At 57.6% G+C, this 13,783-nt stretch overlaps 2 protein-coding genes and 1 non-coding gene across 13 annotated transcripts in view; 1 reads left to right on the top strand and 2 right to left on the bottom strand.

Moving 5' to 3' along the window:
- Positions 1-3,203: 3,203 nt before the first annotated feature.
- On the bottom strand, positions 3,204-3,276 carry TRNAR-UCG (transfer RNA arginine (anticodon UCG)). Its single transcript has one exon. It is a non-coding gene; the product is annotated as a tRNA-Arg (tRNA).
- An 83-nt stretch (positions 3,277-3,359) lies between these two features.
- POLG (DNA polymerase gamma, catalytic subunit) lies at positions 3,360-12,250 on the top strand. Of its 6 annotated transcripts, none has more exons than XR_014934167.1 (22): positions 3,360-4,033; positions 4,399-4,582; positions 4,668-4,835; positions 5,334-5,480; positions 5,638-5,717; positions 5,836-6,018; positions 6,086-6,225; positions 6,299-6,422; positions 6,491-6,715; positions 6,810-6,927; positions 7,013-7,081; positions 7,170-7,289; positions 7,412-7,572; positions 7,653-7,706; positions 7,775-7,892; positions 7,985-8,120; positions 8,195-8,441; positions 8,520-8,674; positions 8,799-8,970; positions 9,215-9,423; positions 10,466-10,626; positions 11,414-12,250. XR_014934167.1 is itself a non-coding variant. In XM_015873094.3 (22 exons), exons 1-22 carry the CDS (start codon positions 3,456-3,458, stop codon positions 11,473-11,475), a joined length of 3,579 nt encoding a protein of 1,192 aa, XP_015728580.2. In that variant the 5' UTR covers positions 3,360-3,455; the 3' UTR covers positions 11,476-12,250. The 6 variants fall into 6 exon arrangements, 3 of the variants coding, with proteins under 3 accessions (XP_015728580.2, XP_085371086.1, XP_085371087.1); XM_015873094.3 differs by having other exon boundaries at positions 8,520-8,642; XR_014934166.1 differs by having other exon boundaries at positions 7,412-7,567; positions 7,653-7,892.
- Positions 10,994-13,783, bottom strand: part of FANCI (FA complementation group I) — a 24,313-nt gene continuing 21,523 nt past the window's right edge. For all 6 annotated transcript variants that reach the window (XM_015873090.3, XM_015873091.3, XM_085514958.1 and 3 more), the window contains 3 exons: positions 13,642-13,737; positions 12,627-12,752; positions 10,994-11,933 (listed from right to left, as the gene is read on the bottom strand). In XM_015873090.3, the coding sequence (XP_015728576.2) occupies positions 11,868-11,933; positions 12,627-12,752; positions 13,642-13,737 (288 nt within the window). In that variant the 3' untranslated portion in view covers positions 10,994-11,867. The remainder of the gene's footprint in view (positions 11,934-12,626; positions 12,753-13,641; positions 13,738-13,783) is intronic.

The following is a 13,783-nucleotide window of genomic DNA, read 5'->3' as shown; positions in this document are numbered from 1 at the left end:
GCGGACAGGGCCGTGCTATACCGTGCCGTGCCGTGCCGTGCCGTCCATGCCGCCCCGACGGTCAGGCCGTGCCGTGCCGTGCCCGCATCATCCCGCCGGTGAGTTGCGGCCGATCTCAGGACACGAGCACGGCGATGCCGCGTGCCTTTCTTTCCTTCCCTCTCTTCCTTCCTCCGCTCCCCTCCATTTTTTCTCATCCTTATATTCCCCTTTACGCAATTATACATTTAGCGTTTCGCCTGCAGCTTTTGCAAAGCGAGGGAAGAAGAAGAAGAATAAAAAAGATTATATACATAAATATCTATTTCATAACCCCCCTTTGCTGTCACAGCCTCGCTTCTCTCCCGACCTTTTCTCGCCTCCTTTCACCTCATTTCTCCCACGTTTTATCCCCGATTCACCCGAGCTGTGCCCGCGGCTCCGGGAGCTGAAGGCGCTGCGGTCACCGGGCGCGTTCCTATGGAGGAGAAACGCAGCGATCGCGGCCGGGAGCTCGGCACGCTGAGCAATGCACCGCATCGCCTCCACAGCCTCTATTTTCAATTTCCCCGTTGTTTTTTTCCTTTGGAGTCTGCGAGTTGCCACGAAAGGAACCGCGGCCCCAAACGCCGCTGGCAGCAGAAAGAGGAACCCGGTGCCAAATTCGGCAGTGTTTTATTTGAAAAGCAATTAAGAAACGCCACATAAAAAACAGAAAACCCACGTATTCTCCTCATCCCGGGGAGTGGAAGGAATCCTTTCTCTCTCCCGGAGTCGAAACCTGATGGCATTGTCGTTAAACACGAAAAGGAGAATATGAAGAAATTGCAACACTCCCTCCCGAGCTCTTCCCCCTTCCCCCTCCTCTCCCCCCCCCCCCCCCCAGTTTATTTGCCCTAATAATTAATTCACAAGAGCTTAACTTCGGTGTAACCCTGGCGGTCTTTTCATTAAAAAATCCCCGCGTTTCCTATTGAATTAGCTCTGCTCCATTGTCGCTGAAATGAAGACGCCAAACCAACTTTTACCCCGAGCATTTTCTCACCAGCCCAAAGAAAAGTCTCTCTCCTTTTTCTTTTCTCCGATTTTTCCCCCCCCCTCCCTTTTTCTTTAATTCAAGCACCCAGGCGATGGACGTGTCCTGCAATTTAACTACTTTCAAATTCTTTGTTCGGGTCCCACTGGGGCTCTATTGTCACCTTATTGAGAGAGCTTATTGCCAAGTCAAGCCTGAGTGAATTGAGACACGCACGGGAGGAGCCCGGGGCCGAGAGAGGGCTGCTCTGCTCGGGGGACCCCGGCCCACGTCCGAGGGATGGCGATGGGCGCGGGGCAGATGCTGCCCGCACTGCCGGGACCGCCGCGTTCTCCGGTCGCCCGCCGAACCCTCCTCGGTCCCGGGAGACGGAGCTCGAAGCCGCGCAGGGCCCGGCCCTGAGATGAGGGTGGAAACGTGGAAGGAAACGGGGCAGCGCTCCCCAGGATGGGCCCCGCAAAGCCCCGCAGCGCCGGCACCGCCCGTGCCCGCCGCTCTCTTACCTGCACCGCCCGCCTCCCCCGCCGCTTCGCCCGGCTCTCAGAGCTCGGGGACGGGTCCCGGCCCGCTCCCCGCCGCCCGCCTTCGCCCTTCGCTCACTTTCGGAGCTCCGGGGCTCGTCTCCCGAGCGGGATAAGAAAGGGCCGCTTTTCTTTTCCCTTTTACTGTCCCCTCCCGCTCCCCCCCGCACCCTCCCCCAGCCTGGTAAAGGGGGGTGCGCGCTACGGGAAGGTGTCGTGTCAGTAGAAACGGCGCTGGCAGAGCGGTGCCGGGCACGAGCTCCCACGTAAGCCCGTACGTCACCTATAAAATGCCCATTTCTCCGATGCCTCGGCTCCCGGGGAGGCAGCAGGAATGTCTCTGCCCCGCTCCGCAGCTCCCTCCTCCCGCAGCCCTCCCCGAACCGACAGGCGAAGGCAGATCCACGGGGTACCGCTTCTCCGCCCCCGTAGCCCCGCAGCCGCCCTCCAAAACCATCCCCGGCCCTCGCCACGTCCTCGGTTCCGCGGCTCCGAAGGGCTCCGCGACGTGACTCTCCCCGTGCCCCGGCGGACGGCGAAGCCCTTGACCCCCTGCCCCCAGCCGGCTGCGGGGCACCGGGGTTAAGCAAAGTCCCGCCGCCGCCCCATTGTCCGCCCGCAGCGCTCGGCCCCGACGTTTCCTTCGGCCGCTCCGTGCCCGGCCCCGACGGGGCGCGTCGGGCTGCGGCACAAGGACAAAGGGCCTGAGGTGTTTGGGGGGTAGAACGGAGAAGTGCCCCCATCGGCCCTGCCCCGAGTCGCGCATTGATGCCCTGAGCCCGGTCCCAGCCCCGCTACAATTCCAGCGGCCCGTTTGTTGGCTTTGGTTGGTGTTGGGTTTATTCTTTTCCCGTTGTTTGGATACAGCGGGTGCTGCCATCGGCCCGAGCGGTGCCGACAGCGCTTCGTCGGGATTTATTTCTATTCTTTCCCTTCAGTGGGGATTCGTGAGAGGAGACAAAATAACAATGAAATCGGAAAAAATAAACAAAACAACGACAACGCAGCAGAGGCAACGGGCGATAACAGCCCGCAGAGGCGGGAGGGCAGCCCCGACCCTGAGTCCATCCCCGGAGCCGTTCGCGGTGCAGCCCCCCGACCCATCCCGGCCCTCACCCCCCCCCCAGCCCCGTCCTTTTTCTCTCCAGCCTCAGGGACAATCCAGGGCCGTTTTCTACGCACACAGCGGCGCCGCTCGGCGCACAAAGAGGGGCACGAACGGCCTCGCCCCGCTGGCACCGCGTCCCCACGACCCGCTGGGGCCTCCCGTGCTGCACCGCCGGGTTTGCGCTCGGGGCTTTGTCCTCGTTCCGCCCCGTCGGCTCCTCACGGTGGGTTCGGCCGCACGGTGCCCCCCGTCACCCCCCGAACCGTGTAGGAGCGCCGGGAACGGACGAACCCGCGCCCCGACGGCCCCGCGTGAGCGGCAGCGGCGGGTCCGCAGCGACACCTGGCGGCGCGGTGCGGTACTGCAGCTCGCGGCTCAGCGCGGCGCCCTGAGCTCCATCCCGCATCACCACCGCCCCGCAGCGCTGCGGGCAGCACCGCCCGGTACCGCCGGTTCTGTCCGGTCCGGTCCAATAACGCAGCGCTGAGCGTGTGACCCGCTGACAAAACGAGCTGCGGGACGAGCAAAAAGAAACGCTTTAACCCAGCGCTCCAACACTCGACCGCGGCAGGACTCGAACCTGCAATCTTCTGATCCGAAGTCAGACGCCTTATCCATTAGGCCACGCGGCCGCCCGTTGCAGCGCTCCCTCCCCGCGCCCTACACGTGTCGTGCCGGCAGCTCCGCGGCTGCGCGGGGCGGGGCGTGGGGCGGAAGTTTGTGCCGCGCTGCGTGTCCGGCAGCGCCGTGTTGGGCCGCGGGGACGAACAACCAACATTCCCCCCCATTCGGGTCCATTTGGGTCCCCGCCATGCTCCGTCCGTTCCGCCGTGGCTCCGCTCCGCTCCGTTCCTCCTCCCGGCCGCGCTCCGGCTCCTCCTCTCACCACCCGCAGCCCCGCGGTGACGAGCCGGAGCCGTCGGAGCGGAGCGAGCGGCGCGTGAACCCGCTGCGGATCCAGATGTTGTCCCGGAACCTGCACGAACAAATCTTCCGCGGGGCTGCGGTACAACACTCGGAGGCGGCGGTGAGACGCAGCATCGAGCACCTGCAGCGGCACGGCCTGTGGGGCCGGCACGGCTCGGCTCTGCCCGACGTGAGCCTGCGGTTACCCCGCATGTTCGGCAACGACATCGACGAGCATTTCCGCCGCCTGGCTCAGAAGCAGAGTCTGCCGTACCTGGAGGCGGCCGACGAGCTGCTGCGCTGCCGGCTGCCCCCAGCCCCGCACAGCTGGGCCCGGCAGCGGGGATGGACGCGATACGGCCCCGACGGGCGGAGCGAGAACGTGGAGTGTCCGAGGGAGCGAGCGCTGGTGCTGGACGTGGAGGTTTGCGTGTCCGCCGGGCAGTGCCCCACCATGGCCGTGGCGGTGTCACCGCACGCGTGGTGAGCGAGCAGCGCGGTCACGCCTCCCTCCCTAAGACACGGGGAAATGGTTTTAAGTTAAAAGAGGGAAGGTTTAGGTTGGATGTTAGGGGGAAGCTCTTCACTAGGAGAGTGGTCAGGCCCTGGAACAGGCTGCCCAGGGAGGTTGTGGATGCCCCGTCCTTGGAGGTGTTCAAGACCAGGTTGGACGGGGCCCTGGGCAACCTGATCTAGTAAAGGTGTATGTTTGGTGGCCCTGCCAGGCAGGGGAGTTGGAACTACATGATCCTTGAGGTCCCTTCCAACCCGGGTCATTCTGTGATTCTGTGATCCCTTCGCCCCCATTGCATTGCATTGCGGTGCTGACCGTGTGCCCCATCCCGCAGGTACTCGTGGTGCAGCCGGCGCCTCCTGGAGCAGCGCTACTCGTGGGGACCCCGCCTGGAGCTGCACGACCTCATACCACTGGAGGAAGGGACCGGCCGGCAGCAGGAGGGCGGAGAGAGGGTGGTGGTGGGACACAACGTGGCTTTCGACCGAGCCTTCATCAGGGAGCAGTACTTCATCCAGGTGACTGTGTGTGGCTGCTTTGCTGCCGTGTGTTGCTCGGGGCTGTGCAGAAACATCGTGGGTTCTGACTGCTGTCTCCTTACAGGGCTCCCAGGTGCGATTCCTGGACACCATGAGCATGCACATGGCCATCTCGGGGCTGACCGGCTTCCAGCGCAGCCTCTGGATGGCTGCGAAACATGGGAAGAGGAAGGGGCTGCAGCAGGTCAGGCAGCACATGAAGAAGACGCGCAGCAAAGCTGAGGGGCCGGCGGTGAGTGTGAAGCTGAGCCCAGCTGCTCAGTGAGGCTTAGGAGTGGTTCTGCTGCATCAGGTGCTGGTGGAATGGAAGGGGATGGGATGAAAAGGATCCAAATGGAATAGGTTAGAATGGAACTGAATGGGTCAGAATGAGGTAAAACGGAGTGAGAAGAAATGGAATGGGATAGGATGGAATGGAATGGAATGTAACAGAGTGGGATGGAATAGAATGGAATGGAGTGGGATGGGATGCGATAGGATGGAATAGAAAGAAGCATGTTGGAATGGGGTGGAATAGGATGCTGTGGAATTGAATTGGGGTGCAGTAGAAAGGAATGAGGTGGAAATGGGAATTGAACTGGATGGGATGAGATGGGATATAATAGAATGGAGTAGGATGGAATGGAATGGAATGGAATGGAATGGAATGGAATGACCATCCTTTAATGCTTTACTGCCTGCTCCCTTCCCTGTGGGGCTGGGCTCTGCTTCCATTCTCTGCCTGCTGCAGGTCTCTTCGTGGGACTGGGTGCATGTCAGCAGCATCAACAACCTGGCAGATGTGCACGCGCTGTACGTGGGAGGGGAACCGCTGCAGAAGGAGGCACGAGAGCTGTTTGTTAAGGGGACCATGGCTGATGTCAGCAATAACTTCCAGGTATGGGCAGTGAGGCAGGAAACAGCTTTTGTTTGGTTGTTTTTTTCCCCTTTGGCGCATGGCTGGTGCTCATTGCAAAGGGTTTGTGTGTATGAGGGGAGCTGTGCTGGGCTCTGTGGCTTCTCCCAGTCCTGGTGCCATCACGCTGTGTCCCCAGGAGCTGATGTCATACTGTGCCAGCGACGTCCGGGCTACACATGAGGTGTTCCAGGAGCAGCTGCCGCTCTTCATGGAGAGGTGAGAGGGGCTGGGTGCAGTCATGAATGCAAGGTGTGCTCACACTGGGTGTAGGTGCTCAAAGGGCAGCTCCGCTCCAGGAGGTGCCCAATTCCCAACCCCTGGCTTTGGGCTCCAGGTGCCCCCACCCCGTGACGTTTGCTGGGATGCTGGAGATGGGGGTGTCCTACCTGCCGGTCAACAGCAACTGGAGGAGGTACCTGGATGATGCTCAGGGCACCTACGAGGAGCTGCAGAAAGAGATGAAGAAGTCCTTGATGAACCTGGCCAACGATGCCTGCCAGCTGCTGCATGAGGACAGGTACGGGGGGAGGCATGGGACCAGGTTGAGTGCTGGTTGCAGGGAGAAAGCCACAGTGTGCCCACAGGTACAAGGAGGACCCCTGGCTCTGGGATCTGGAGTGGGACACACAGGAGTTTAAGCAGAAGAAACCCCTGAAGAGGAAGAAGGATCAGAAAATAAACAGTGAAGCCTCCGAGATGGGCTCTGCTCAGGAGTGGCAGGAGGGTGAGTGTGGGGGGATGCTGCGGTGTCTGCAGGGCGCTGGGATGGAGGGATGTACAGCCCTCTGTGCTGTCAGACCCAGGTCCCCCCACTGAGGAGGAGGAGCTGAGACCCCCCGAGAGCCACAGCTGCCTGGAGCGCCTGAAGGAGACGGTCACACTGCAGCCCAAGAGGCTGCAGCACCTCCCCGGCCACCCAGGGTGAGTTGAGGACCACGAGGTACCCAGTGCCTGCTCCCTGCTCCCTGACCCATGGCCGTGCCCCACAGCTGGTACCGCAAGCTGTGCCCACGGCTGGAGGAGGAGGGCTGGGTGCCGGGGCCCAGCCTCATCAGCCTGCAGATGAGGGTGACCCCAAAGCTGATGCGCCTGGCCTGGGATGGCTTCCCCCTGCACTACTCAGAGAAGCACGGCTGGGGCTACTTGGTGCCAGGGCGGCAGGACAACTTGCCTGCAGCCTCTGCAGAGCCGGAGGGGCCTGTCTGCCCACACAGGTGAGGGAGTGCGGGGCATGGAGTCCATGGCCGGGACATAGAGCTCTGTAAGGGGCTCGGCTGCAGCGTTTGGTCACACTCTGTGCCCTGGCAGGGCGATTGAGCGGCTGTATCGGCAGCACTGCCTGCAGAGGGGCCAGGAGCAGCCCCCAGAGGAGGCTGGTGTGGAGGATGAGCTGATGGTGCTGGAAGGCAGCAGCATGTGGCAGAAGGTGCGTGGCTGCGGGGTCTGGGATGAGGAAACACCCCGTAATCGAGGCTGGGAATGGTTATTTCAGCTGCCCTGCTCTGTCACAGGTGGAGGAGCTGAGCCAGCTGGAGCTGGACATGGAGCGGCCAGGCAGGGCAGAGCAGAGCCAGATGCAGGTAAGCAAAGTTCCCTGCAGGATGCGGTGGTTCCCAGCAGAGCAGAGGGAGCACCGTGCCCTGCATCACCTCACGCTGCCACTTGCAGGATGAGGATGGGCTGCCAGAGCTGATGGAGGAGAGCAGCCAGCCCTCGTTCCACCACGGCAATGGCCCCTACAATGATGTCAATGTTCCCGGGTGCTGGTTTTTCAAGCTGCCCCACAAGGTAATTCGGAACCATCCCTGCTCCCTCGTCCCATGGGGTAGTGGCAGAGATGTCCCCAGCTGAAGCCGGAGGGTGCACGGGGCTGCGCTGTGTTGAGCCTTGGCATCTCCTTGCTGCTGAAGGACGGCAATGAGAACAATGTGGGGAGCCCCTTCGCCAAGGACTTCCTGTCCCGCATGGAGGATGGCACATTGCGGGCTGCTGTGGGTCGCACCCATGGGACCAGAGCCCTGGAGATCAACAAGATGGTGTCCTTCTGGAGGAACGCTCACAAGAGGGTCAGGTCAGCCTGGTGCTTTGAATCCCTGCGGCTGGGGGCTGTGCTGTTGTGTTGTTGTGTATTCCTCACACCACGTCCCTCAGTTCCCAGGTGGTCGTGTGGCTGAAGAAGGGGGAGCTGCCTCGCGTGGTGACCAGGTGCGGAGTGGGATGGCTGGGCTGGGGGAGCCCATAGGGTCTGCACTCACCCTGCATCCGTGCAACAGGCACCCGGCCTACAGTGAGGAGGAGGACTATGGGGCCATCCTGCCACAGGTGGTGACCGCAGGCACCATCACCCGTCGGGCCGTGGAGCCCACGTGGCTGACAGCCAGCAATGCCCGGGTAGGGCTACGTGCAGGGGGCCAGGCAGAAGGGATTGGGATGTGGGATGTGGTGTAGCATGTGTTTGCTGATCGGGGTGCCGTGTCCTGCAGGCTGACCGTGTGGGCAGTGAGCTGAAGGCCATGGTCCAGGTGCCGCCCGGCTACTCGCTGGTGGGTGCAGATGTGGACTCCCAGGAGCTGTGGATAGCGGCTGTCCTGGGCGAGGCTCACTTTGCTGGGATGCACGGTGAGCAGGGCTGTGTGTTCGGGCACCACAACCCCATCCCTGTGCGGTGTTTGATCCCTCCCTCCCCGCCGCAGGGTGCACGGCCTTCGGCTGGATGACCCTGCAAGGGAAGAAGAGCGATGGGACTGACCTGCACAGCAAAACAGCCGCCACAGTGGGCATCAGCAGGGAGCACGCCAAGGTCTTCAACTACGGGCGCATCTACGGGGCCGGGCAGCCCTTTGCTGAGCGGCTGCTGATGCAGTTCAACCACCGGCTGACTCAGCAGCAGGCACGTGAGAAGGCACAGCAGATGTATGCAGTCACAAAGGGCATCCGGAGGTGGGTGCTGCCTGTGGGGTTAGTCCTGGCTGCCCCCTGGGCACGCGTTACCCTGAGCTGGGTGGTGTTCTACCCCAGGTTTCATCTCAGCGAGGAGGGCGAGTGGCTGGTGAAGGAGCTGGAGCTGGCTGTGGACAGAGCAGAAGATGGTACGGTGTCAGCCCAGGATGTGCAGAAGATCCAGAGAGAAGCCATGAGAAAGTGAGATGCTCTGACCCCAGTGGGTGCTTGTGGTACAGCTTTCCCTGCAGCCCCGCTCCCAGACGCACCCCAGTTAGGTCTGGGGGCTCTTCCAGTCTCTTCCAGTGTTAAGGACGTGTCCCACGCTTCCAACAAACCTTCCCTCTGCTCCCATAGGTCCCGAAGGAAGAAGAAGTGGGATGTGGTGGCTCACAGAATGTGGGCTGGAGGCACCGAGTCTGAGATGTTCAACAAGCTGGAGAGCATCGCCCTGTCTGCCTCACCACAGACCCCGGTGCTGGGCTGTCACATCAGTAGGGCTCTGGAGCCTGCAGTGGCTAAAGGGGAGGTGAGATTGTGGCTCCTTGTGCTGCTTGTCTGAAATGGGAACACCAAATCCAGCCCTTCTTGGAGCTGGGGAGCCACACGGGCACATGCAGCTGCAGAAGAAACCCATTGGTGTTGGATCCTGTGCCCCTTTTCTTTGTGTACCATCAAGGAAACCCAACAATACTGCTTCCCCAGCCCCCTCCCTTGTAACAGGAACACTGCTTGGACACTCTCCTAGCATTTCCCTGTGTCTCCTTCCCCAGTTCCTAACCAGCAGGGTGAACTGGGTGGTGCAGAGCTCGGCTGTTGACTACCTGCACCTCATGCTGGTCTCCATGAAGTGGCTCTTTGAGGAATACAACATCAACGGGCGTTTCTGCATCAGCATCCACGACGAGGTGCGTTACCTGGTGCAGGAGCAGGACCGCTACCGGGCAGCGCTGGCCCTGCAGATCACCAACCTGCTCACAAGGTGAGATGTGGGGGGAGGCAGCGAAGGGAGGGTGGGCAGGCTGACACAGGGCAGGGTTTCTTTCTGCAGCTCTCGAGTGCAGCTCCTTTATTTGCGGCTCTGATGGCTGTGCACAGAGCGAGCTTTGGCTTCCAGAGATAATCTATTGGCAAGAGGGATGCGACACTGGCTCTATCCTTACTATGGAGGGGCTGTGAGTGCCTCTCTTCCTGTGTGCCTGGAGCCCTCCTGCCATCACACCCCCTGGGCTCCTTTTGCTCTGGCTCCAGCTCAGGCAGCTTTGTGAAATCCCCTTCCCAGTGCTTTATGGTATTTGGTTTTATACAAGAGGTGGCCAAAGCAGAGCTATTTTCTGGCGGGCTGAGGTAAGGATACAGCAAACAGCCTTTCTGTGCCCAGGCAGCGTGCGCAGCAGGAGGAGACGCCCTGATGTTTGTGCCTTTATAGCAGCTATTGCAGGCACAGGGCTTCCTGCTGGGAAAATCCAACATCTGCTCTGCGTGGGAGGATTAGCCAGAAGTGAAGGGCCGGGTTGGTCCTTTCTTCCTAGGAGGCTGAACGTACTGTTACTCTGTTCCTCCCACATCCACTTTGGCAATCCTTGACCCTCCCGCTACCCAGTAGTTACAAAGCACTTTGTCTTCCAGCCGCTGATTGACATGGGTGCAAAGTAATCTGCGACAGCGGCTGCCCGATGTTTTGTGAAGCTGCTTTTGTTCCCAGCCCAACCTGCGGCTGATCAAAGCCCCTGCGTGCAGGAACGGGAGGGCTGGCTGAGTGTGAGAGAAGGTAGCGGGTTTGCTGTAACTTTTAAGCAGCAGTTGGTTTCTTCCATTGAAAGGAAGGGCACGCGGGTCTTTCCCCACCAGAGAACAAGTGGTGCTTGCAGAGGAAGAGTCACGGCGAGGAGTTTTCGGTCTAAGGTTTCTTTCTAATGGGGTTCTGCTCTTTGGGCCGTGATGTTCCCTGCAGGCACATAACATGTATGACAGAGCTGAGTGTGATGCGTAGCACTGCCCTGCTGGCTCTCTTGTGCTTCCAGGTGTATGTTTGCCTACAAGCTGGGTCTGCAGGATCTGCCGCAGTCTGTGGCTTTCTTCAGCGCTGTGGACATTGACTGGTGCTTGAGGAAGGAGGTGACCATGAACTGTGTGACTCCATCAAATCCAACTGGCATGGAGAAGAAATACGGCATTCCTCGAGGTGAGCAGCGGCTGCTCGAGCTGCATCCCCTGTTAACACAGCCTTCCTGTAGTCTTTTAAATACAGCTCTGAAACGAGGTGCCTCTACAGGCCTTGTATCTTCTGCCTTCCATTCCCAGCCTTCAGTGCTTTCCCTCCCCCCCCTCAGGGAGCTGCCCACGCTGCAGGATTGAGCCTTAGCACTGCTAAGTGTTACCGTGTTCTCCTCCCTCACTCCCAAGGCTTACACTTGTTCCTATTTGCACTCAGTGTAACCTTCTAACTGCTGCAAACGAACGTTTAATTGTTGGCTGGGAGCTGCTTTAAATAGCACCTTGTCGATACACAGCAATGTTTTGGCAGTTAAGAACCTCGCTGAACAACATCAGACGCTTCATCCTTAGGCAACCTTTATTAAGAGTTTTACAGGCAAAGTGTGCCCGTGGAAAAAATACCTGGTAGGCTGATAACAAAGCAAATTAAACAAGTGCAATGCATCAGGGTCAGCAGGAGCGTGACACAGCCTGTGCTGCTGGCTCTCCATTGGAAGCTGTCACCTGTCTCCTCAGGAGCAATGCACAGCAACAAGCTTCAAGGGAGAACAGCCCTTGTTTCCTGGTGCTGTTTTCTGCCCTCCCAGCACTGCACAAAACAGAAGTTTGAATCAATTTAAGGCTTTTTGCCCCATTCTTGCTACATGCTCTGTACCAAAAGCAAAGAGCGGCTGTTGCTCTCTTACTCTGATGCTGTACAGTCTCTAAGTATATACTGCAGAACATAAGGAACTGATTGTCCCATTGCCTTCCAGGAGAAGCACTGGATATATATCAGATAATTGAAATAACCAAAGGGTCACTGGAGAAGAAGTGATAACGTGACAGTGCCAGAATGTGCAAGTTGTCAGAGTGCACACAGGAGAACCTGGCTGCCCTTTCAGAAGCACATACATGGCAGGGACCGATCCTGGCTGCATCGCTTCCTTCTCTTGGTAAGAAAAAGATGTTCCTGAGGAAGATTTTCATAGCAGCACAGCAGAGTGGCAGAGCTTGAATATCTGAATGGGCAGCAGCCAGCTTTAAAACCTGAAACACCTGACAGTCACTGCCTGCAAACCCGTGGGGATGAAGAAAGAAGTCTGGAGTATTTGGCAGGAGACAGAATGAATGGATCAGCTCTGTACATTGCAGTTCTCCAAGACTGAGGTGGGGCTGCCACAGCAAAGGCGCAGTATGAGGAGGTGGCAGCAGTTATAACCACACGCTTCATTTTTTTCGCCTTCTTTTCTTTTGGGGTTCCTGGTTTTCATCTGGCTGCTCTGTTGTGCTGGACTGGAGAGAAATAGAGTTAAGAGTATTGAGTGTGAATGTATGTGAGTAGTCCAATGAATGCTTACTTCAAGAAACTAAATGTACAGAACAGGATTTAGCACACTTTTCTCCTATGCAAAAATGACCTGAAATCTGGGTCTCCTCTAACCCCCTGAAGCTTTCCCCGAGGACCCCATTAATTCATGCTGCAACTCCGAGCCCAGGTTACGAATGGCACAAGACAGGGAGTGTTTGTGCAGTGCTGGATTTCAGCTTGGTGTTTACACTCAGGGAAATACAGAAACACCAATAAACACTTGGACAATCAACAAAGAAAAGTGGTCTGTTTTTTGTCCAGCACAGGTTGTCCTGCCTTCTCCAGCACTGTCTGCTAAAGGATATGAGCCAGCTGGTCCTCAGAGGTAACGGTGGCAGACCTCTGCTTGCTGACACAAACACCAAAGCCTTAAACAGTCTCAGTCCTCTAAGACCAGATTGAGAGACAACTGATACACAGACATAAAGATCACTAAAGGTGAAGGGCTGGACCATAGGGGACTTCAGTCCTCTTCACTCCCTCCTGTCAGCTTAGCATTAAAGTGAGGATTAACCCAGCTGAGACGAACTCTTCTAAAAGCACATTTACCTAAATAGCAGACACCTGACAGCACAAGGGGGGAACCCATCAGTCACAGCAGGTAAATGAGTTCTCACCTGGTTGTTGTCTGGTTCATTCTCAGCATCCTCTGTGTTCTGCTCTTGCAGCACACTGTCTAGCATGGATGCATTGATGCGGAAGTCCCGAGAGGTGCTTAGCTTCATATATTGCATCAAGTTCACCTGCAGCAACCAAAGTGAAACCAGGGGAGAGGGCAGAGCATCACAGCATAAGAGAAGAGCTTGGAGAAGAGACCTTATTGCAGCCTTCCAGTACTTGAAAGGGATCTTACAGGCAGTGGGAGGAATGACTTTTTATACAGTCCAATAGTGACAGTACAAGGGGAAATGGCTTTAAAAGGGGAGACTGAGGTTAGATGTTAAGAAGACATTTTGTACTCAGAGGGTGGTGAGGCATTGGAAACAGGTTGCTCAGAAAGGTTGTGGGGACTCCATCCTTAGAGACATTAAAAGCCAGGTTGGATGGGGCCCTGGTCAGCCTGATTGGGTGGTGGCAATCCTGCCCATGGCAGGGGGTTGGAACTAGATGATCTTCAAAGTCCCCTCCAACCTAAGCCATTCTATAACCTTAATGTGCTATTCTGTCTAGTCCTCTGCACTGCACTAGAGTGAAGTCATCACAATAATGATGTAAGACTGAAGCAAGAAGGCGAAAAAGCACCTGCCCCTATGAAATCCAGTAGCCCAGCCTCTTTACAAGAGCAAAGTGCTTGCCAGCTAGATTCTGACTCACACAATACCTCATCTTGGTACATCTCTGAATGCACATCTCTCTCCCATTTAAGAACTGTGCTGGGGGAGGAAAGCTGGAATTAGGAGCTTAAATTTTCTGCTTGCTCAGTACTACCAGTGCCACCTGCTGTCACCCTGATGTCAGCAAGCTGGTAGTGGTGGGTGAGGAGCAAAGGCTGAGAGAGGGGTAAGGCCCCTACATCTTCCTAATCTGAGCAGCAATCTGATCTTGTTTTTTCAGGGTGGAATGGCAGTAGCTCTCCACCATGCCATGTTAATACCATTCCACCGAGTTCAGATCACCTCTGCTTTACATTACCTTTGATTTCTTGGAAAGATGGATAAGGAACTTCTCATATTGCTCTATAGCAAAAATCAGGTTTGGGATTGGCTTGGTGTCCCGAAGCACCTTAGCCTGAAACATGGAAAACAGGACAAGAGCCACATTTGAAGTGAACAGC

This window comes from Coturnix japonica, chromosome 14 (assembly GCF_054131305.1).
Source record: "Coturnix japonica strain WE chromosome 14, WE-NBRP24, whole genome shotgun sequence".
Taxonomy (NCBI): domain Eukaryota; kingdom Metazoa; phylum Chordata; class Aves; order Galliformes; family Phasianidae; genus Coturnix; species Coturnix japonica.
Note: the sequence above shows the minus strand (reverse complement) of the source record. Positions and strands in the feature narration are given on the sequence as shown.